The following is a 24,472-nucleotide window of genomic DNA, read 5'->3' on the forward strand; positions in this document are numbered from 1 at the left end:
AGATCGAAGGAGGAAAGAGACAAAATTCTAAGACTGCACTTTGAAAAGGCCTTACAAATTGGGAACTCACCGATACAGATCTTTAAAGACATTCCTAAACACATTTTGGACTTGAGAGCTTCTTACAAGGATTTGGTCTACCTGTTGAAGAAGAACACCATTCTCTTCAGGTGGGAATTTCCACAGGGACTGTCTTTTGACTATAGGGGGAAGAAGGTGAAAATAAAGACGATACAGGATAAAGACAGGTTCCTGCAAAGAAATCAAGAAGACTTACAGAAAGGAACTGTAGACCCAATTGCTGAGCAAAAGAGTGTAATAGACATTCTGAATCTTTCGTTTGGACAGAATCTTCCACCACCAACAGAGGAAGAACAACAATTGGGAGCTGTTGGAGGAATACCAGAAAAATAACAAGATGGCCCTGCAATTCCTTAGCTGGAATTGTAATGGGATGAACAGTCCTTTGAAGAGACGACAAGTATTCCATATTTTGTACAGAGAACAACTGGACTTGATTTGTTTACAGGAAACCCATATAACTAGAGCACACAGGAGACTGCTTATGAATAAAAAATTGGGACAAGAATTTATTTCGTCAGACAAAGTGAAAAAAAGAGGAGTTGTGATTTATGTAAAAGAGAAGTGGACCCCAAAAATGATGTTCAAAGATGAACAAGGAAGATATTTGGCGGTGGAGATCCAGGTACAAGGAGAAAAATTTTTGATAATTGGGATCTATGCACCAAATGAAGGTAAAGCAGAATTCTTCAAAAAACTCCATGAAACTTTGACGGATTATTTGGAATACAATATGATAATCATGGGAGACATGAATGGTGTAGTCTCTACAAACATGGACAAGACACAAAGACTGACACTTACTAAAGAAGGGAGACTCCCGAAGACTTTCTTTGAAATGACTGAAAATATGGACTTGATAGACATTTGGAGAACAAGGAACCCTCTTGAAAGAGAGGGAACCTTTTTCTCCCATGCAAAGATGACCTGGACCAGAATTGACCAAATATGGGTCACTAGTGGAATGGCTCCGAAGATTAAGAAGGTAGAAATCTGCCCAAAAACCTGCTCCGACCATAACGCCGTGAAGATGGAAATGAAATTTACAACAACTGGTCAGTTTAGATGGAGAATGAATGACACCCTATTTCGAGATAGAGAAATCCACATGAAGGCCCAAAAAACTCTAAAGGACTATTTTGAAATTAATCTAAAGGGCGATGTGGAAAAAAGAGTGATCTGGGACGCAAGTAAAGCTGTGATGCGAGGATTTTTGATTCAACAAAATTCAATAAAGAAGAGGAAACAGAATGAGAAAAAGGAAAAAATTTTGGAAAAGATAAAAGAAGGAGAGAAAAAATTAAGATCAAAACCAAAGTCCCAGGAAATCTTGAGGGAGATCAAGTTATATCAAACACAATACATGGAATTGATGAACCAAGAGATAGAATGGAAAATAAAGCAAATGAAACAAAAGACATTTGAGTCGGCAGACAAATGTGGTAAACTTCTGGCATGGCAACTTAAGAAAAGGCAGAAATTAAATACAGTCACAAGTCTAGAAGTGGATGGAAAAAATATATCTAAACCCAACGAGATAAGAAACTGTTTTGTGAGCTATTTCAAAAAACTTTATTCCCAAGGGCTACAAAATGAAGAGGACATAGATAAATTCCTTAATAAATATGGATTACAAAAAATCTCTCATCATAGCAAGGTGGATCTAAACCAGAGAATAACAGAACAAGAGATAGAGGGTGCCATTCAGGACATGCAATTGGGCAAATCTCCAGGGCCAGATGGACTGACTTCCAGATATTACAAATCTTTAAAGGAATGGCTGATACAACCGCTAAAGGAAGTTTGTAACGAGATCTTAGAGGGAAAAAAGGCACCCGAATCGTGGAAAGAAGCATATATCTCACTCATACCAAAGTCAGAGACTGAAAAGACTCAACTGAAGAACTACCGCCCAATTTCGTTACTGAATGTGGATTACAAAATTTTTGCAGACATTTTAGCAAAAAGATTTAAAAGAGTACTGATGGAGAAGATTCACAGAGACCAAGCAGGCTTTCTCCCAAGAAGACACCTCTCAGACAATGTTAGGAATATAATAGACATTTTGGAAAAGTTAGAGGTGAACATAAATACTAAAGCAGTTTTGATATTTGTGGATGCGGAGAAAGCCTTTGACAATATTTCGTGGAGTTTTATGAAAAAGAATCTTCATGGGATGGGGGTAGGGCAAGGATTTGAGAATGGTATGGGTGCAATATATTCCGAACAAAAAGCTAAGTTGATTGTAAACAATGTAATAACTGAGGAACTTAAGATAGAAAAAGGAACACGACAGGGGTGCCCAATTTCCCCATTGCTTTTTATCTCGGTCCTGGAGGTGTTGCTGAACATGATTAGAGACGACCAGCAGGTTAAAGGTGTAATGGTTGGAACCAAACACTATAAGTTAAGAGCGTTCGCAGATGACCTTGTTTTGACTTTGCAGGAGCCAAACACTAGTACAAAAAGAGTGTTGGAAATAATCCAACAATTTGGACAGGTAGCTGGATTTAAATTGAATAAACAAAAAACTAAAGTTTTAGGGAAAAACCTAACAGATATGGAAAAGAATAAGTTTCAAGAAGAGACAGGTCTGACGGTGGTTAAGAAGGTGAAATATCTAGGGGTTAATTTAACATCTAAAAACTTGAATCTATATAAGGACAACTATGAAAAATGCTGGTCAGAAATTAAAAAAGATCTAGAAATATGGTCAAATTTGAGATTGTCAATGTTAGGCCGAATTGCAGTGATTAAGATGAATGTATTGCCTAGAATGTTATTTTTATTTCAAACTTTGCAGATCATTGACAAGATGGACTGTTTCAAGAGGTGGCAGAAAGACATTGCGAAATTTGTCTGGCAGGGCAAAAAGCCCAGAATAAAATATAAAATTTTAACAGATGCAAAAGAAAGAGGGGGATTTGCCCTGCCGGACTTAAAATTGTATTATGAAGCAGCAACATTCTGCTGGCTGAAAGAGTGGATGCTCCTCGAGAACACAGATATCTTGGATTTAGAAGGTTTCAATAATGCATTTGGCTGGCATGCATATTTATGGTATGACAAAATCAAAGTGCATAGTGCCTTTAAAAATCATATTGTAAGGAAAGCGTTGTTTAATGTTTGGATGAGATATAAAGATTTGTTGGAAAACAAAACCCCTAGATGGTTGTCACCCTTAGAGGCTAAGGCCCACAAGAAAGTTAATATGGAGGTCGGATGGCCAAAGTATTGTGAGATCTTAGAACAGGATGGAGAGAAACTGAAATTAAAGAGCCATGAAAAATTAAAACCCAAAGTACAAGATTGGCTCCACTATTATCAAATAATGGAGGTTTTTAAACAAGACAGGAAAATTGGCTTCCAGGTGGAAAAATCAAAACTTGAGACAGAATTGTTAGAACCCAATACTAAGAATTTGTCAAGAATGTATAACTTGCTGTTGAAATGGAATACACAAGACGAAACAGTTAAATCAGTCATGATTAAGTGGGCACAGGACATTGGTCATAATATTATGTCTGCTGACTGGGAAAGGTTGTGGAACACTGGTATTAAATTTACGGCATGTAGTGCTTTAAAGGAAAATGTGATGAAAATGGTCTATAGGTGGTACATGACCCCAGTTAAGCTAGCAAAAATTTACCATTTGCCTGATAATAAATGTTGGAAATGTAAGGAAACAGAAGGCACTTTTTATCACCTTTGGTGGACATGCCCGAAGATTAAGGCTTTCTGGGAGATGATATATAATGAAATGAAAAAGGTATTTAAATATACCTTCCTTAAGAAACCAGAGGCCTTTCTCTTGGGCATTGTCGGCCAACTGGTGCCAAAAAAGGATAGAACTTTTTTCATGTATGCAACAACAGCAGCAAGAATACTGATCGCAAAGTATTGGAAGACACAAGATCTACCCACCTTGGAAGAATGGCAGATGAAAGTGATTGACTATATGACATTGGCGGAAATGACGAGCAGAATTCGTGACCAGGGAAAGGAGACTGTGGAAGAAGACTGGAAGAAATTTAAGATTTATCTTAAGAACTATTATAAACTTGATGAAGTTTAGAATGTCGAGATTTTACAGAGAGAAAGGGTTGCAGTAATATAAGATCAGATCAATAAAGGACTATGATGAACTAGGATGGGAAAAAACATTTATAAGTTGCTATAAAATTTGGATATGAGGATGCAGAAAGGGGAGGTATGGGGAAGTCCGAGGAAAGAAGTTTATGAAAGGATATTTTGAAATTATACTTGTTTGTTTGTCTGTTTTTCTTTTATGTTTGTTTGTTATAAAAACTCTTGTAAAACCAATAAAAATCTTATAAAAAAAAAAGAAAATGGCTTATTCCTTAGAATTATAACATTTTGACCAGTCCTTGCACTCAACTTCACATTAAATTGCGCCATGTCATCTTGTATACACCCAGATGATTTTCTTCTGTCATGTAGGGACAGTCTCTCCACTCGTCCATCGTCACTTGCCTTTGTGCACCTTTCCCTGCCTTTACCGGTCTGATTTTATAGTGACTGAGTCTCCTGATACCTCTTCAAAAATATATAATGGCCAGCTCTGGTTAAGTTTTTCCTAATCTTTCATCAGTTTCTTCATAACTGTAGCATTGTTCATTAAACAGTACAATTTTACATCGCTTTCTGGATGACCAGTCAACTCTTTGTGCCATTTCTATAATTTTATTATGTTTTACAAGAACACAAAAAAACCAACCACAAAAAGACACAGAGTCAACCTAAGCAAGTTGTGCTTCCTTTTTCTGGTTGTTTGGCTATAACATTAGATAGAATATGGGTAAATGAACAATTTCCGTTGATACATAATTGTATGATATTACTCCAAAAGAAGCAGTGTTATGAGCCATCAAACCTCTGAAATACACTTTTCTGCAAAAGTCTTCCACAATTTTGGCCACTACTCTATAGCAAACAAAGCAGCAGTCAACAACTCAACAAAATATGATAATAAATATGTTGGTTATTGACAAACAACAAAGGTAAGAAACACACACTGAACTCCCTTAATTTCTTCTCCATTTGTTCTTGAGGCTCTAATCCCTTTTTGTCTCCTTTGCAGATTGTGATGAAATCAAGAACAAAGGTGACCACGATAAAATCCCCAGAGAGGAGGAGCCACGTGAAAATTTGGAGTGTGGAAAGAGCTTCAGTAGGAGCCCCTCTCTCACTAGGCATCAAAGAATTCATACAGGGGAGAAACCCTATCAGTGCGTGGAATGTGGAAAGAGCTTCAGGAAGAGCTCCCATCTCACTTCCCATCAGAGAATTCACATAGGGGAGAAACCCTATCAGTGTGTGGAATGTGGAAAGCGTTTTAGTGTGAGCTCCTCTCTCACTAAGCACCAGAGAAGTCATACAGGGGAGAAGCCCTATCAGTGTGTGGAATGTGGAAAAAGCTTCAGTCAGAGCTACAATCTCACTTTGCATCAAAGAATTCATACAGGGAAGAAACCCTATCAGTGTGTGGAATGTGGAAAGAGCTTCACTTATAGCTCCGAACTCACTTCCCATCAAAGAATTCATACAGGGGAGAAACCCTATCAGTGTGTGGAATGTGGAAAGAGCTTCAGTCAGAGCTCCTCTCTCACTTCCCATCAAAGAATTCATACTGGGGAGAAACCCTATCATTGTGTGGAATGTGGAAAGAGCTTCAGTACAAGCTCCTCTCTCACTTCCCATCAAAGAATTCATACAGGGGAGAAACCCTATCAGTGTGTGGAATGTGGAAAGAGCTTCACTGATAGCTCCTCTCTCACTTCCCATAGAAGAATTCATACAGGGGAGAAACCCTATCAGTGTGTGGAATGTGGAAAGAGCTTCAGTCACAGCCACAATCTCACTTCCCATCAAAGAATTCATACAGGGGAGAAACCCTATCAGTGTGTGGAATGTGGTAAGAGCTTCAGTCAGAGCACTGATCTCACTTCCCATCAAAGAATTCATACTGGGGAGAAACCCTATCAGTGTGTGGAATGTAGAAAGAGCTTCAGTCACCGCTACAGTCTCACTTTGCATCAAAGAATTCATACTGGGGAGAAACCCTATCAGTGTGTGGAATGTGGAAAGAGCTTCACTGAAAGCTCCTCTCTCACTTCCCATCAAAGAATTCATACAGGGGAGAAACCCTATCAGTGTGTGGAATGTGGAAAGAGCTTCACTCATAGGTCCGATCTCATTTCCCATCAAAGAATTCATACAGGGGAGAAACCCTATCAGTGTGTGGAATGTGGAAAGAGGTTCAGGAAGAGCTTCTGTCTCACTTTGCATCAAAGAATTCATACTGGGGAGAAACCCTATCAGTGTGTGGAATGTGGAAAGAGCTTCACTCAAAGCTCCTCTCTCACTTCCCATCAAAGAATTCATACTGGGGAGAAACCCTATCAGTGTGTGGAATGTGGAAAGAGCTTCACTCACAGCTCCAATCTCACTTCCCATCAAAGAATTCATACAGGGGAGAAAACATATTAGTGTGTGGAATGTGGAAAGAGCTTCTGGAGGAGCTCCAATCTCACTTTCCATCAAAGAATCTATACAAAGGTCGGAAAAACCATTAAACATCTTTAGGAACCAGACAAATCTCCACCTTTGGCTGATTAACATCAGTTTTGTGTTTTTATATTGTGTTTTTGTGGGAGTCAGATAGCCACGGCAGAGGCTTGCAATATTGCAGGGTGCCCCCTGACCTCGGCTGACCAGCACTCTGAGCTTTACAATGTATTGGAATGCATTGACCTTATATTGAGTTATATCCCCCCCCCTCTGGGCAGTGTAACCCTATATCGTTTGTGGGTGGGTTAAAGCTTGACCGGATGTAGGTAACGTGAGACATTGGAATGCAGCCATGCGGCTGGAGAGGACAAAGAGTAATAAAGGACCGGAGGGAGAGGAGAAGTCTGAAATGAGCTGTCCTCCGTCCATGGAAATATTGCTGGCTTCTGCGTCTTTATTTTATGCCAAAAAAGCACCATTGTAACGGCTGGCTCTGACATGTTTTTATGTTGTAACATTCCTGAGACCTGTGGGTGTAGGGACTAGGCACCAACTCTTAAAGCCCATGGGGTCTTTGTCCCCCAATAAAATATTTGAGGGGGCCACTCCCAGGGTTTTTCCCCCCAAACACAACCTTTTATTCTTCCACAACTAGCCATACATTTTCTCTTTGAATTTTCCCTCTATAAATAAATAAATAAATAAATAATGTACAAAGGTCACAAGAAAATCAAAATACAAGAAAATACAAAAGTGGACAGGTCCCATATTTGCAGGCCAAACGCAAAAGTTGCTTTGAAGCAGGGTTTCCCAAACTTTGGTTCCCAGCAGCTCCTGGACTACAGTTTCCGTTATCCCTTCCCATTAGTCCTGCTAGCTAGGGATGATGGGAGTTGTAGTCCAAAAACAGCTGGAGACCCATGTTTGCTCTAAAGGGAAGGTAGGCTGGCCCTGTGACACCCTCTGCTGGCTAAATGAAATTTATAGATCACAAAACTGAAGTTTATCGGCACTTGAACCTCTAGGGAGCTTCTAGGTGTTTTCTGCACCACCTAGAGTACCCACAGAATTGTGGCTTCTACTGACAACACACATAGGAGAACAAATGAAAGACAAACACAATGGACAGGAAAAAACCTTGAAAGGATGATACCAAATGGACACAGGTAGGGGAGATGGAATGCTAGAAGTGTTCTCTGGGGCAAGGGGAGCTGCTGGAAATTGAACTATGGGCTCAAAATATTACTTTTTTAAAAAAACCACTGCCTTTATAGGCATTGCCATTCAAATGATGTGCATGTATCATGTGATTGATTGTGCAAGGAGGGCCTTACCTGGCCCCCCACCAATATTTTATTCAAGTCAGCATCACGGCTTGAGAAGTTCAGGATGTCTGAATGCAGGGGTCAGGACACCCATGGAGACAAGTTATGTGAAACATAGTCAGCAAGTAGAATGCGCTGAGTTCAAAGATGCTGAGATTTTTCAGTCAGCTCTGGGTAGTCTGTTGTATCTGTCCCAGTGGAGCAGACCGGACATTGCTTTTGCTACCAATCTGCTCAGCAGGGAAGCTACAAACCCGAGTGTGAGTGCCTGGAATGGTATCAAGAGGGTGTTGCGTTATCTGCAGGATACCAAGGATTTCTGTCTCAAGCTGTCAGCTAAGGGTGATGGCTAGCTGATGTGCTGGACAGATAGCAATTAGGCGAATCTGGCTAACAGGAAGTCCGCATCTGGGATGGTGGTAAGGTTTGGGGACTCTTTGGTTGGGTGGAAGTCCCGGTGTGCTGGTCCCGGGGGTTAATCAAGAGGCAAGGTCTAAGTCCAGTCCGTGGTTGATGAAGCAATATGAAGGCAGTCCCTTAAAGTTGAAGCTGTGTGCAGGGCAGGGACTGTCAGCTACCAACGTTGCTCCCGCAACTTGGGACTGGGGCTGGCTGCCTTTTATATGTCCCGAGTCATAGGGCGGCCCTGATCCTCAAAAGACTCGCCTCTCCTGGCCAGGAGGCGAGCACTCTTCCTGCGGGAACTTAGTTCCCTCTGCCTCTCTGCCCTAAGCCTCTGCAGCTCAGGAGAGGCTGGAGGGTTACCGGACCCAGAGGCAACCCCAGCTTCCTCTGACGGGGCTGAGAGTGGAGCACCTGCAGGCAATGGGTCCTCCATCACCTCAGGAGCCAGAGCAGACTCAGCTGGTGCCTGCACCTGAGGATCCAGCACAGGTGAGGACCCTTCAGGCTCATGCCCCAACCCTGGCTCATCTGCTTCTGGAGGCGGGGAATCCTGTGTAGGTTGGGATTCCTCAGGTTCATCATCTGAATCCGAATCCCAGGCCATCACACCCGGAAGCAAAGTCTTATTGCGCTTTCCTTTACTGAAGCTGAATTCAGTGCGCTGTCTGAGCTTTGCAGGGAATATGAATTCTATGTTTGTTTGGTTCCAGAAATCTGCAGGTATTGTTGTTTGCCCATCACGGTGTGGGAGGACAATCAACCCTGTCTGAAGCTGGCAGAGTCTGGGCAGTTTAAGGCCAGAACCAAACACCTAGACATCCGTTTCCAGAATGTGTGTCAGAGTATCCAGTTAGGCTTGGTGAGATTGCAGTACTGTCCAAGCCAGAAGAACCTGGCAGATGGGGACATGAAACCTTTGAGCTTTCAGCATCATGGGGAGTTCTGTAAAGGTCTGTGTTTGGGGTAAGTGGTGAAACTTACGAGCCCCCAGCAGTGCAGGACGAGAGGGGGTGTGATGGGGAATCAGAGCTTATAGGCTTAACAGCTCAGAACCCATTGTCCTGCCTGTTCTGGGGAGGAGCTGTCTCCAACTTCTGGAGAAGCTGTTTCTTTGTTCTGTCTGACTTGCTTTTGCTGCCAAGCAAGGAAGCAAGATAACTGCTGTCTCGGATGGTTTGTTTATTTTTACTGTTCTGCTGTAAATAAAGCTGCTAGTTTAGAACAACAGCATGTGGACTCTTTATCTTCTGCAAGCTTATACACTAAGCGGCTTGTGCTGTGCACACTGCTACAAGTCGAGAAAGCTGAATGGAACACAGGGAAGTGTGCCAGACTCCACAACACTTTGCACCTCCAAGGAGTCTTCACCCAACTGGTGGATCAGACCCTTCTTGATGTAAATATGGTGAACCAGTTCCATCTTCCACAAAGGTTTGCCTTAGCCTTTGTACTGGAACAGCTAGTGACCACATCTGCGCAGATCATCCTGGTGTTTGGACTCTGCCCAAACTTCTCACAGGAAAAACTTTCCACTGCTTCCAACACAGCAGTGCCACCTGCTGGTTGCAGTGATGGTTGGGATGACGTGGCAGCCAACTCCCCTAGCTCCTCCTGCTTTGGAGATTTCACCCCCTGAACAGGAAACACCCCCCTCGTGCTCTCTTCCTCCAAAAGCCTCCCTTTTGTGGAGCTTTCGGTTTCAGGAACACATCCCTGCATGGTCTGGGATACTGTTTCAGCTTTCCCCGGGGTGTAACTTCTGGCAGACTGCTCAGCAGCCCCCACCATCTTGAAGTGTCCATCATGTGATGCAGCTTTAATTCTTAGTACACCAGTCACCTAAAATTGCTGATGTGTTAACCAAGCTAAATCTGATGGGTGCTAACCCTGTAGACACACCAATGACAACAGGTTATCAGGTAGATGACACTGAAGGAGCATTTTCTGGCACTACACTGTACAGAAGTGTGGTAGGCAAACTAAATTTCATTGCCAGATGTTCAAGATGTGACATTGCAGTTAGCTGTAACTTGCTAAGCAGACAAGTCAACAATCCTACTGTTAAGGATTGGAAAGCTCTGAAACACATAGCACACTATTTGAAAGGCACTATGCATTACAGACTGACATTTAACAATCAGAAGTCTGGTGGTCTTGAGATATTTGCTGATACGAGTTTTGGAAGTGACACTGCAGACGGGAAAAGCACATATGGAGTTTGCTATATGTACAACCAGGGTCTATTTGATTGATCGTGCATGAAGCAAACAACAGTAGTTTAAGTTCTTGTGAAGCTGAACTGAATGCATTGTTTTATTCACTTGTGGATTGTTGCTCTCTGCTTTCATAAAGAGAGGATGTCTTTTCTGTTCTGCATAGTTTGGAAATAAAACTCTTTATAATGTAGCCAAACCTCGCGTCTCTTCCCTGTGCTGGGAACCCTGCTGGATAGAATGTGCTTGAGGCCTTATCAAAGGCTCAGGTCACTAAACACGTCGGAGGCGATTTCAAAGGCTCAGCTCGGAGGAAGATGAGGCCTTATCGGCTTGGCCGAGCGGAGATTCTGACAAAGAGTCACAAAATGTTTAGGGGTCTGCGTACCCCCAGGAAAAAAGCACTGGATCTAGCCATCATCTTTCTTTTTTCGTTTACAAACATTTTATTGGTTTTGAATGAATCATAGAATTATAGAGTTGAAAGGGACCCCAAGGGACATCTAGTCCAACCCCCCGAATGCAAGAAACTCAGCTAAAGCATTCATGACAGAATGAACCACGCACATCACAAACACAATAACAACAGCTATGTAGAAGTGTCCATTACTGTTCGAGTAGGAACCAAGACGGGTGACCAGTGGAATGAATAAATGTTTACTCCCAGCATCTAGTGCTTAAACCAAAGGGAAGTACAATCTCCATATTGATGCACTGGAAAGGGGGTGGGGGTGGGGAGACTGCCTGTCTAAAGGAAGAAGAAGAAGAAGAAGAAGAAGAAGAAGAAGAAGAAGAAGAAGAAGAAGAAGAGTAGTAGTAGTAGTAGTAGTAGTAGTAGTTTGGATTTGATATCCCGCTTTATCACTAACCTAAGGAGTCTCAAAGCTGCTCACAATCTCCTTTCCCTTCCTCCCCCACCACAAACACTCTGTAAGTTGAGTGAGGCTGAGAGACTTCAGAGAAGTGTGAGTAGCCCAAGGTCACCCAGCAGCTGCATGTGGAGGAGCAGGGAAGCGAACCCGGTTCACCAGATTACGAGTCCACCGCTCTTAACCACTACACCACGCTGGCTAATGTTGTTTTATTCCCCTTCTTTTTTTGTTAGAGTGTATATTAATTTCCCAATAAAAAACCTCCAATTAACATATCAAATCAGAATCCAATAAAAATAAAAAATAAAATAAAAAAGATCAAATTGTCTTCCGAATTGTAATTTTGATTTTACGACTTCCCATAGCCTGAACCTCGAAGCATATCCAAATCTCAGTCCTGCCTCTCATTTCATTCCCCTTCTAACAACTCTGCTGTGTTGTGTCAAATGTCCATACAGATTTATATGCCATCTTTGAGCAATCCTGCTTTCAATTGTTGGTCCACCCTGAAGCTCGAAATGCCTCATGGAATCATAGAATCATAGAGCTGGAAGGAAACCCCAGGGGTCACCCAGCCCAACCTCATGCATTGTTGGAATCACCGCTGAACAATCCCTGGTGGGTGGTCCTCCGACCTCTGTTTAAAAATCTCCAACGAAGGAGAGTCCACCACCTTCTGAAGTAGTTTGTTCCCCCATCAAACTGCTCTTACTGTCAGAAAGTTCCTCCAAATGTTTAGTTGGAGTCTTCTTTCATGCCATTTGAATCCAACCTTCTGGAGAAGCAGGATATAAACTTGCTCCATCTTCCATGTGACAGCCGTTCAGATAGTTTAATATGGCTATCATATCCTCTTTTCCAGGTTAAACATACCAAATTGCCTCAGCCATTCCTCATAAGGCTTGATTGTTCTCCAGTTATATACATTCCAGAGTTAGACAAAAAAGATTCATACACTTTCTGATAATGAAGTCCCTCCTGCTTCCATAAAATATTGCCTATAAATGATCATACCTGAGCTATCTGGAGTCAGTCATACTGAGGACCCCTCAACTGGATTCACAAAGGTTATTATAAGATGGGTCAGCACCACTCAATAAGGTCCTGAACATAGAACAACCCCCTGGATGTCCACCCCTTGTACTGGAGATATTTGTTTTGATCATGAAAATCCAGAAATGGAATTAGTGGAGATTTCTGAGGACCTACAGTATTCCTCCATCTCTTTCATGTTTCTCAGGTTGCACACAGAAATGACATATTTATATTGCTCTGTATGTAATACTGTAATAGAATGCTTTAACAAATGATGGTCAAGTTTCTTTTCTAATTTTAATCATATCTCTGGCCTAATAAAATCTGGAACTTTTGATGTCATGTTATTCTGGGTTTCCAGTCCTGAAAAAGCAGGGATTTATTCAGTGGTGGTGACCCTTTTTCAGCCTCATGGCCATGTTTTCTTATCAAAAGCTTTCTGGGAGCCACATCCCAGAGGTGGGTGTGGCAAAATGGGTGTGGTCAGACATATACCCCTCTTCATCCAGGCAACCAAGAACAGTTGTCATAGTTCCAAGACAGATGGCAGTTGGGTAAAATCACTTGGGGAGAGTGCAGAATGGGGCCAATGAGGGAAGTGGCCTGGGCAGGGTCCTGAGGGCAAGACAGAGCTGCCAGGAGGCCTTTACAGTGGTACCTCTGGTTATGAACGCTTCTGGTTACAAACGCTTCAGGTTACGAACTCCGCTAACCCTGAAGTAGCTGCTTCTGGTTGCGAACTTTGCCCCAGGATGTGAATGGAAATTGTGCACAGGTGGTGTGTGCGCAGTGAGAGGCCCCATTAGCGAAAGCGCGCCTCAGGATAAGAGGCTTAAGAACGGACCTCCGGAACGAATTAAGTTCGTAACCAGAGGTACCACTGTATTGAGTTTCCAGGTATGAGGTTGGGGGGGGGGAATTCTCCTTGTGGTTTCAAGAACGGAGCCTCATACTAAATCCCCAATCAGTAGGACTTCATTCAGTAATGCATTACATTTCTATTAGGACACAGACTATACAGCATAGGCAAAGTATGCATAATCTTAGCTGTTTATCCTTTACCCAACCACTTTCTGCCTCGTTTGCACTTCACCATCTCTCATCAAGCCATAGTTCATGAAAAACACTTACCCAACCCATTTGATTTTAGTATCTGTGTCAGAACCCTCCTTGTACCTTATCTGGAGTTGTTTTTCTCTTTAACAATCAGCCATTAATTTCCCCTTTAACTGGTTTTTACTAGTCTTGTGGTCAGTTCCCATTCCTGTGTATGTTACGCTGGCCTCACTTATTAATGGGCCTAACCTGGGTCATTTTTTCGGCCAGAACTTGCTGGAACTCAGTTCTGGCCCCTCTTGGGTGGGTGCCATTGCCATCCTAAGAAAACGAGGGAGGTATTCTGAAACTTCTTTTTTCTAGAAAAATAGCAGAAAAATAGCACTGGACCTAACAGTTACCCTACCTCAGTTCCCCATTCTTTAAAAAAATAAAAATCTGACCATTTATATTCATCAATGCATACAGGTATCACACTGTTTTATTCTCTGCCTACCAACCCACCTATCTGGTATTCCTGCTCTGCCCATCACAGGATTCTCTGTGAATTCCCTCTAGCTGTGAAGCTGTTGTCTCTTTCAAACTACCTTCTGTTCCACTCTTCCCAAGTCTGCTGGAGATGTAGAATGATAGAGAATCCTAAGCCTGGAGGTGGGATTGGGGTCCGCTCTCCACAGTCCCCCTGACTCTGTAACCTTGGAAGAGATGCTCCAGGTCTGGGCAGTTTGGATGCGATGGGAATTGGGATGGAACAAAGCTCTTTCTACAGTGAAACAACCCCCCGAGATGTCCACCCTAGCGCCTCCACAGAAACACTATAAATTTTATTTATATCCCGCCCTCCCCAGCCGAAGCCGGGCTCAGGGCGGCTAACAACAATAAAACAGTACAACAGTACAACACAACAGAACAATCTAAAATCATTCATTATAAAATTCAACCAGAGTGTAGGATGGAGGGGCTCACAGCATGGACACCCCCAGCAGGTCAGGCTTCTCCATCTGTCGCAGCTTTGGCTCCGGCACAGAGGAAGCCGGTCTCTGGGTCTCCCACAACTGTCTCTGGGTCTTGCTTTCCTAGCTAGACAGCCCCCCCCCATTAGCCTGCGTTGCCCCCCCCCCTTGCTGCAGTTCTTGCAACCCAGCTCCTTCTTTGGAGATGCTGAGGAGGACACTCAAGTGGCCAGAGAAGGCCCTTGTCTTGCCAAGAAACTTGTCTGTGGGAATCGTGCATCCATAATGCTATGGAAAGGGTGAATGTCTTCTAGAATTCTCTGGTGTCACCAGAAGAGGAAGCCGTTCTTTTCAGTCAGGTCTGCTATCTACTGCAGAGGATGAGTAGCCTTGGGAGTCTCTTGGGGAGATGGAAGTGATGAAAGGACTGAATCCATGAGGGAAAGCTACTTGCTCTGAGATGGGGGGACCTTCGGGCAAAGGCCAGCAGAGAAGGGATGCTGTTGACTGCTGGTTTCTGTTCCTCCCCACTTTCCCAAAGGGCGTAACATCTGAGGTCCTGCGGGAGGAAAGAGCGTCTCAGGGTCAGGGTCCAGTCTGGGCCAAAACGGCCCTCAGCTGCCCCCACCACAGAGTCCCTGGCTCTCGTCTATATTATTGCACTTTATGTGTTGTTTATGTGCAAGATAAACATTTGATATTGTGATAAGAAAATATAGAAGAGTATTGTTTATGTGACTGCACACCCAGTTACATCTTGTGTGTTTGTCCATTCCAGGAACAGATTCCTGACCCAGATTTTCACAAGAAGTCCCTCAGATGATTCCCCTTTCAAACAGGATACGTGAATCTAAGCCAGTAGGGTCCTCCTCTCTGGCAGACGGACAACCCCGTCCCCAAAGCCCCACTTCTCCATGGGGGTCCCCCACACCACCCACCACTCACCAGGATGGCTTGGGCCGCCTCCTGCTTGGAGTCGTTCTGGGTTCAGAGCCCCCTGAGCTGAGCTGCCTGGCAGTTCTGAATCACCTCCGGCAGGTACAGCTGATCTTCCTCCAGCAGCTGAAAGGCAAAAGTCAGGCTGTCAGTTCCTCACAAAGGGAGGGCTTCTCCACATCCCAGAGTGCAGAGTAGGGGGCAAGGAGGGCAGGTCTGAGTCCCTGCTCTGGTTCTCTCCAATACTCACCTCTGGGGGAGGGATGTGGAACCGCAGCACATCTGCAAAGAGAAGGACATGGGGACAGGTGAGTCCGTCCCTGAGCACCTGGCAAGGCTATTCCAAGAGTTTTCTCCTGGGTTCCAAGTCCTACTGAACCAGTTCCATCTTCCACAAAGGTTTGCCTTAGCCTTTGTACTGGAACAGCTAGTGACCACATCTGCGCAGATCATCCTGGTGTTTGGACTCTGCCCAAACTTTTCACAGGAAAAACTTCCACTGCTTCCAACACAGCAGTGCCACCTGCTGGTTGCAGTGATGCTTGGGATGACGTGGCAGCCAACTCCCCTTGCTCCTCCTGCTTTGGAGCTTTCACCCCCTGAACAGGAAACACCCCCCTCGTGCACTCCTCCTCCAAAAGCCTCCCTTTTGTGGAGCTTTCGGTTTCAGGAACACATCCCTGCATGGTCTGGGATACTGTTTCAGCTTTCCCCGGGGTGTAACTTCTGGCAGTCTGCTCAGCAGCCCCCGACATCTTGAAGTGTCCATGATGTGATGCAGCTTTAATTCCTAGTACACCAGTCACCTAAAATTGCTGATGTGTTAACCAAGCTAAATCTGATGGGTGCTAACCCTGTAGACACACCAATGACAACAGGTTATCAGGTAGATGACACTGAAGGAGCATTTTCTGGCACTACACTGTACAGAAGTGTGGTAGGCAAACTAAATTTCATTGCCAGATGTTCAAGACATGACATTGCAGTTAGCTGTAACTTGCTAAGCAGACAAGTCAACAATCCTACTGTTAAGGATTGGAAAGCTCTGAAACGCATAGCACACTATTTGAAAGGCACTATGCATTACAGACTGACATTTAACAATCAGAAGTCTGGTGGTCTTGAGATATTTGCTGATGCGAGTTTTGGAAGTGATACTGCAGACGGGAAAAGCACATCTGGAGTTTGCTATATGTACAACCAGGGTCTATTTGATTGATCGTGCATGAAGCAAACAACAGTAGTTTAAGTTCTTGTGAAGCTGAACTGAATGCATTGTTTTATTCACTTGTGGATTGTGAATGGTTGCAGGGGCACCGACTTATAAAAAATATTGGGGGAGCCCGCGAAAGCTCATGAATAATAAATAAGCTCATGAATATGCAGATAAAGTGGCGGCGCCTCCTCGTGAGCGAATAGGGGAGAGCGTGCTGCGCCTATTAATCAGCTCCGAAGGAAATTGGGTGGAGCTTTTGCTCGGGAGGGAGGGCAGGAGGCATGCAGCCCGACCCTGTGCATTTTGGGCTGGGGGAGGGGCGGCGGCGCTCTGCTGGAGGGGCGCCCTAGATTATGGGGGGGCAGAGCCCCCCCAAACGAATTTTTGAGGGGGCTCGGGCCCCCTTAGGCCCCATGGAGTCGGCGCCTATGAATGGTTGTTACAGTTGTGTAAAGACATGAGAATTCCTGTCAAATGTCCAATTCAGATTATGACTTCTGAAGGTTGTAAGCAAAGCACGAAGCACTTGCAATTGAAGCTGCAACATACTAGAGAATGTGTTGAGAAAGGACTCGTAACGGTGTCCTACATGCCAGGTAATGAAATTCCTGATGATTTATTGTCCAAGGTTGTTCCGAAGGATCAACACTGTCCTGCTCATGTGATGCAGCTTTAATTCCTAGTATACCAGTCACAGAAAATTGCTGATGTGTTAACCAAGCTAACAACAGATTATCAGGTAGATGACACTGAAGGAGCATTTTCTGACACTACACTGTACAGAAGTGTGCTAGGCAAACTAAATTTCATTGCCAGATGTTCAAGACCTGACATTGCAGTTAGCTGTAACTTGCTAAGCAGACAAGTCAACAATCCTACTGTTAAGGATTGGAAAGCTCTGAAACGCATAGTACACTATTTGAAAGGCACTATGCATTACAGACTGGCATTTAACAATCAGAAGTCTGGTGGTCTTGAGATATTGGCTGATGCGAGTTTTGGAAGTGACACTACAGACAGGAAAAGCACATCTGGAGTTTGCTATATGTACAACCAGGGTCTATTTGATTGGTTGTGCAAGAAGCTGCAACATGCTAGGGAATGTGTTGAGAAAGGACTCGTAACCGTGTCCTACATGCCAGGTAATGAAATTCCTGATGATTTATTGTCCAAGGTTGTTCCGAAGGATCAACACTGTACCTATGTACAGAAATTGGGTTTGTACTGATAATGTACTGACACGCTGCCCAGTGGTGTTCACAGAAAGGGGGAGGATGTTAGTTTCTGTTTCTCACTGCAGCTGTGTGGAGTCCCAGGACTCTGTTTAGATTCCAGAGACCTTGCAGTCTCACGGGAAAGGGAGGCGGGATGTGACGTTAGTGATTTCCTGTTTCCTTTGTTCCTTTGTTCAGTTGCTCTCTGCTTTCATAGAGAGAGGATGTCTTTTCTGTTCTGCGTAGTTTAGAAATAAAACTCTTTACAATGTAACCAAACCTCTCGTCTCTTCCCTGTGCTGGGAACCCTACTGGATAAAATGGGCTTGAGGCCTTATCAAAGGCTCAGGTCACTAAACACGTCGGAGGCGATTTCAAAGGCTCAACTCGGAGGAAGATGAGGCCTTATCGGCTTGGCCGAGCGGAGATTCTGACAAAGATTAAAAAAATGTTTAGGGGTCTGCGTACCCCCAGGAAAAAAAGCACTGGATCTAACCATCATCTTTCTTTTTTCTTTTACAAACATTTTATTGGTTTTGAATGAATTATAGAATTATAGAGTTGAAAGGGACCCCAAGGGACATCTAGTCCAGTCCTCTGAATGCAAGAAACTCAGCTAAAGCATGCATGACAGAATGAACCACGCACATCACAAACACAATAACAACAGCTATGCAGAAGTGTCCATGTACTGTTCGAGTAGGAACCAAGACAGGTGACCAGTGGAATGAATAAATGTTTACTCTCAGCATCTAGTGCTTAAACCAATGGGAAGCACTATCTCCATATTGATGCACTGGGAAGGGGGTGCGAGTGGGGAGACTGCCTGTCTAAAGGAAGAAGAAGAAGAAGAAGAAGAAGAAGAAGAAGAAGAAGAAGAAGAAGAAGAAGAGTAGTAGTAGTAGTAGTAGTAGTAGTAGTTTGGATTTGATATCCCGCTTTATCACTAACCTAAGGAGTCTCAAAGCTGCTCACAATCTCCTTTCCCTTCCTCCCCCACCACAAACACTCTGTAAGTTGAGTGAGGCTGAGAGACTTCAGAGAAGTGTGAGTAGCCCAAGGTCACCCAGCAGCTGCATGTGGAGGAGCGGGGAAGCGAACCCGGTTCACCAGATTACGAGTCCACCGCTCTTAACCACTACACCACGCTGGCTGATGTTGTTTCATTCCCCTTTTTTTTCTTAGAGTGTATATTAATTTCCCAATAAAAAACCTCCAATTAACATATCAAATCATAATCCAATAAAAATAAAAAAATAAAATAAAAAAGATCAAATTGTCTTCCGAATTGTAATTTTGATTTTACGACTTCCCATAGCCTGAACCTCGAAGCATATCCAAATCTCAGTCCTGCTTCTCATTTCATTCCCCTTCTAACAACTCTGTTGTGTTGTGTCAAATGTCCATACAGATTTATATGCCATCTTTGATCAATCCTGCCTGCAGTTGTTGGTCCACCCTGAAGCTCGAAATGCCTCATGGAATCATAGAATCATAGAGCTGGAAGGAAACCCCAGGGGTAACCCAGCCCAACCTCATGCATTGTTGGAATCACCGCTGAACAATCCCTGGTGGATGGTCCTCCGACCTCTATTTAAAAATCTCCAACGAAGGAGAGTCCACCACCTTCCGAAGGAGTCTGTTCCCCCATCAAACTGCTCTTACTGTCAGAAAGTTCCTCCAAATGTTTAGTTGGAGTCTTCTTTCATGCTATTTGAATCCAACCTTCTGGAGAAGCAGGATATAAACTTGCTCCATCTTCCATGTGACAGCCGTTCAGATAGTTTAATATGGCTATCATATCCTCTTTTCCAGGTTAAACATACCAAATTGCCTCAGCCATTCCTCATAAGGCTTGATTGTTCTCCTGGTATATACATTCCAGAGTTAGACAAAAAAGATTCATACACTTTCTGATACTGAAGAACCTCCTGCTTCCATAAAAGATTGCCTATAAATGATCACACCTGAGCTATCTGGAGTCAGTCATACTGAGGACCCCTCAACTGGATTCACAAAGGTTATTATAAGATGGGTCAGCACCACTCAATAAGGTCCTGAACATAGAACAACCCCCTGGATGTCCATCCCTTGTACTGGAGATATTTGTTTAGATCATTCCTCCATCTCTTCCATGTTGCTCAGGTTGCACACAGAAATGACATATTTATATTGTTCTGTATTTAATACTGTAATAGACTGCTTTAACAAATGATGGTCAAGTTTCTTTCCTAATTTTAACCATATCCCTGGCCTAATAAAATCTGGAACTTTTGATGTCATGTTATTTTGGGTTTCCAGTCCTGAAAAAGCAGGGATTTATTCAGTGGTGGTGACCCTTTTTCAGCCTCAGGGCCATGTTTTCTTATCAAAAGCTTTCTGGGAGCCACATCCCAGAGGTGGGTGTGGCAAAATGGGTGTGGTCAGACATATACCCCTCTTCATCCAGGCAACCCAGAACAGTTGTCATAGTTCCAAGACAGATGGCAGCTGGGTAAAATCACTTGGGGAGAGTGCAGAATGGGGCCCATGAGGGATGTGGCCTGGGCAGGGTCCTGAGGGCAAGACAGAGCTGCCAGGAGGCCTGTACAGTGGTACCTCTGGTTATGAACGCTTCTGGTTACAAACGCTTCAGGTTACGAACTCCGCTAACCCTGAAGTAGCTGCTTCTGGTTGTGAACTTTGCCCCAGGATGTGAATGGAAATTGTGCACAGGAGGTGTGTGCGCAGTGGGAGGCCCCATTAGCGAAAGCGCACCTCAGGATAAGAACGGTTTCAACTTAAGAACGGACCTCTGGAACGAATTAAGTTCGTAACCAGAGGTACCACTGTATTCAGTTTCGAGGTATGGGGTTGGGGGGGGATTCTCCTTGTGGTTTCAAGAACAGAGCCTCATACTAAATCCCCAACCAGTAGGACTTCATTCAGTAATGCATTACATTTCTATTAGGACACAGACTATACAGCATAGGCAAAGTATGCATAATCTTAGCTGTTCATCCTTTACCCAAGCACTTTCTGCCTCGTCTGCACTTCATCATCTCTCATCAAGCCATAGTTCATGAAAAACACTTACCCAACCCATTTGATTTTAGTATCTGTGTCAGAACCCTCCTTGTACCTTATCTGGAGTTGTTTTTCTCTTTAACAATCGGCCATTAATTTCCCCTTTAACTGGTTTTTACTAGTCTTGTGGTCAGTTCCCATTCCTGTGTATGTTACGCTGGCCTCACTTATTAATGGGCCTAACCTGGGTCTTTTTTTCGGCCAGAACTTGCTGGAACTCAGTTCTGGCCCCTCTTGGGTGGGTGCCATTGCCATCCTAAGAAAACGAGGGAGGTGTTCTGAAACTTCTTTTTCTAGAAAAATAGCAGAAAAATAGCACTGGACCTAACAGTTGCCCTACCTCAGTTCCCCATTCTTTAAAAAAATAAAAATCTGACTATTTATATTCATCAATGCATACAGGTATCACACTGTTTTATTCTCTGCCTGCCAACCCACCTATCTGGTATTCCTGCTCTGCCCATTACAGGATTCTCTGTGAATTCCCTCTAGCTCTGAAGCTGTTGTCTCTTTCAAACTACCTTCTCTTCCACTCTTCCCAAGTCTGCTGGAGATGTAGAATGATAGAGAATCCTAAGCCTGGAGGTGGGATTGGGGTCCGCTCTCCACAGTCCCACTTACTCTGTAACCTTGGAAGAGATGCTTCAGGTCTGGGCAGTTTGGATGCCATGGGAATTGCGATGGAACAAAGCTCTTTCTACAGTGAAACAACCCCTCAAGATGTCCACCCTAGCGCCTCCACAGAAACACTAGTCCCTCAGATGATTCCCCTTTCAAACAGGATACGTGAATCTAAGCCAGTAGGGTACTCCTCTCTGGCAGACGCACAACCCCGTCCCCAAAGCCCCTCCCTCCCCCACTTCCCCATGGGGGTCCCCCACACCTCCCATCACTCACCAGGATGGCTTGGGCCGCCACCTGCTTGGAGCAGTTCTGGGTTCGGAGCCCCCTGAGCTGAGCTGCCTGGCAGTTCTGAATCACCTCCGGCAGGTACAGCTGATCTTCCTCCAGCAGCTGAAAGGCAAAAGTCAGGCTGTCAGTTCCTCACGAAGGGAGGGCTTCTCCACCTCCCAGAGTGCAGAGTGGGGGGCAAGGAGGGCAGGTCTGAGTCCCTGCTCTGGTTCTCTCCAATGCTCACCCCTGGGAGAGGGATGTGCAACCGACAGCACATCTGCAAAGAGAAGGATGTGGGGACAGGTGAGTCCGTCCCTGAGCACCTGGCAAGGCTATTCCAAGAGTTTTCTCCTGGGTTCCAAGTCCTACGGCAGGGAAGGAGGGACATCCCAACCCTTGGGGACCAATCCTGGCCTCCTTCAACCAGAATGTGGCTCCCCAGGCTACCAAGATGGTCAATATCCGGTTCCACTCCACCCTTTTAAAATTTAAATCTCAAAACAGATCCTAACTTTCAGAGCATGTAAACCACATGAGTGGAAAGACCGCTGCTCCACTCACAGAAATAGGACTATGCTTCCTTCTCCCACCCTTGAAGTAAACGTCTATGTAACGAAAGAGAATTGACCAAAGTCTGCCTTCCTCCGCCAACCTCAGCTTCGCTCTTCAAGCCAAAAGACAACACTTCCTGTAGTGATCAGGTGGGATTGCTATGAGGATTTATAACAAATATAGAGTAAGCCTTCTGTGTCAGCAATGAAAGCATTGCGTTGACTGGGTTTAAACTATTTTCATATGATTCTTGATCAGTCCACTCCTCTGCATCCCTGTTCCATTTCTCTTTCTTCACAAGTCACGTACCCACTCAGACAGGCAGGCGTCCTGGGTCATCAAAGACAGGGGGCAGTTTCTTTGCTGTAGCTTTTCTGATATGTTAATCTTAGGATGTTAATCTTAGGGCCAGGAAGCAGGTCTCACATAAAGGGGATAATGATCACTGTCCTCCTGGCCATCCTTCTTATCCTAGGTATGGATTGTTTAGGACCCACTTGGGCAGGGGTACAGACGTTTGGTCTGTAACACGTGGATCATCAGTCTGCGTCTCACGTGTTCTGTGTTTTAAAGGTCTCTGAGATCTCTTGATGAAGGGAGGGAGATGCTCAGAGTCCAGCCAAGAGCCTCACCCCCAAAAGGATATCTGGGCATTGGCATAGCCAGGGGGGGGCAGCTGCCCCCCGAAATCCATAAAGAAATAATAATAATCTGAGGTTCTGCCAAGCGAGAGAGGGCTGAGCTGGAGGGACTCGGCTTGGCAAGGGTTAAAGGGAAGTGAGCTGCCTTCCTAGAGAGGACAGGAAGCAAGGGGGGCCAGGTCCTCCAGAGCCAAGGCCCCTCCCTCCCCAGTCCTTTCCTGCAAGGAGGGGGGGGGTGTTGCTTTGTGTCTCTGCTGCAAGGGCTGCCTCGCTCTCCCCCCTCCTGGGATCTGGTGAGTCTCCGCTCTCTCTGGGATCTGGTGAGTCTCCTCTCTTTCTCTCTGGGATCTGGTGGGGGTCCCAGGGCTGCAGCAGGGGAGGGGGCCTGGGGGGCCTGATCTGCTCCTGCGGGGGGGGGACCCCAAGTCAGGGGGGAGGAGAGGGTCCTGCCAGGGAGGGGCCAGGTCTGCCACGCTCTCCCTCCTGCAGATCAGAGGATCCCAAACTCATTTGACCCTCCGCCCCCCCCCTTTCAGAAAAGATCTCCCTTCTTTAAACAAAGGAGTCCCTGGGACTTTAACTCTGTGTGACGTCGCTCAGCCTCATTGCACAACAGAGGAAACATCTGCAAATGGTTTTCCAAAGCTGGATGAGGAGGTGGACTAGCCCCCCCCCCCAAAAAAAAAGGTGGGAGAGAAAGGCCAGGAATAAAGAGAGGGATCCCAGTTTCCCAGAGTCTGGCTGCTGCATTGGGGACCAGTTTCCCAGTGTCTCCCAGGGCAGCTCCCCACGGAGGCCACTGCAGCAATCCCCTCGCACCCAGAGCAGGGCATCCCAGGACCACATCCTCTCTCTCCCAAAGGGATTGTTGCTGGCAAAGGAACCGGAAATGGGCGCTGCTATTCACCGAGCCTCCAGGGACCTTGGCATCAATGGCTGTGCATGTGTTAAGCTATCTAATTGAATAATAATAATAAAAAACCCACCTAAATTTCAAGGGAGGTGTCTTTGGCACAACTCACTTGGCACTCAGCAGGTTGTCCCTCAGAGCAAAGAAAAAGGGACCCCACCCAGGAGTCTGTCTGGAGAGCGGCAGAGAGTCCAAGTGCAAAGGATTGTTGCTGGCAAAGCAGCCGGAAATGGGCGCTCCTAGTCCCTGAGCCTCCAAGGACCTTGGCATCAATGGCTGTGTGTGTGAAGCTATCTACCTCTCTTTTAAATCAGAACAAGTGAAGGCGGTGAAGGTCCTTTGTGAGTGTCTGGAAGCGGTTGGAGGATGGATGGCGGCTAACAGATTGAGGTTGAATCCTGACAAGACAGAAGTACTGTTTTTGGGGGACAGGAGGTGAGCAGGTGTGGAGGATTCCCTGGTCCTGAATGGGGTAATGGTGCCCCTGAAGGACCAGGTGCGCAGCCTGGGAGTCATTTTGGACTCACAGCTGTCCATGGAGGCACAGGTTAACTCTGTGTCCAGGGCAGCTG

At 44.9% G+C, this 24,472-nt stretch overlaps 3 protein-coding genes across 6 annotated transcripts in view; 2 read left to right on the forward strand and 1 right to left on the reverse strand.

Moving 5' to 3' along the window:
- The window catches only part of LOC309530369 (uncharacterized protein), a 122,549-nt gene extending 115,831 nt beyond the window's left edge, over window positions 1-6,718 (forward strand). Inside the window, exon 6 of the mRNA XM_082219287.1 lies at window positions 5,183-6,718. Within this exon, the coding sequence (XP_082075413.1) occupies window positions 5,183-6,591 (1,409 nt within the window). The 3' untranslated portion in view covers window positions 6,592-6,718. The remainder of the gene's footprint in view (window positions 1-5,182) is intronic.
- The window catches only part of LOC309530300 (uncharacterized protein), a 670,922-nt gene that overhangs the window by 257,755 nt on the left and 388,695 nt on the right, over window positions 1-24,472 (reverse strand). The window lies entirely within an intron of this gene.
- Window positions 1-24,472, forward strand: part of LOC309531553 (zinc finger protein 500-like) — a gene marked incomplete at its 3' end in the record, with an annotated part of 62,668 nt that overhangs the window by 15,539 nt on the left and 22,657 nt on the right. The gene's annotated exons all lie outside the window — the stretch shown is intronic.

This window comes from Podarcis vaucheri (assembly GCF_965113315.1).
Source record: "Podarcis vaucheri genome assembly, chromosome: 4".
In the NCBI taxonomy this organism is placed as follows: domain Eukaryota; kingdom Metazoa; phylum Chordata; class Lepidosauria; order Squamata; family Lacertidae; genus Podarcis; species Podarcis vaucheri.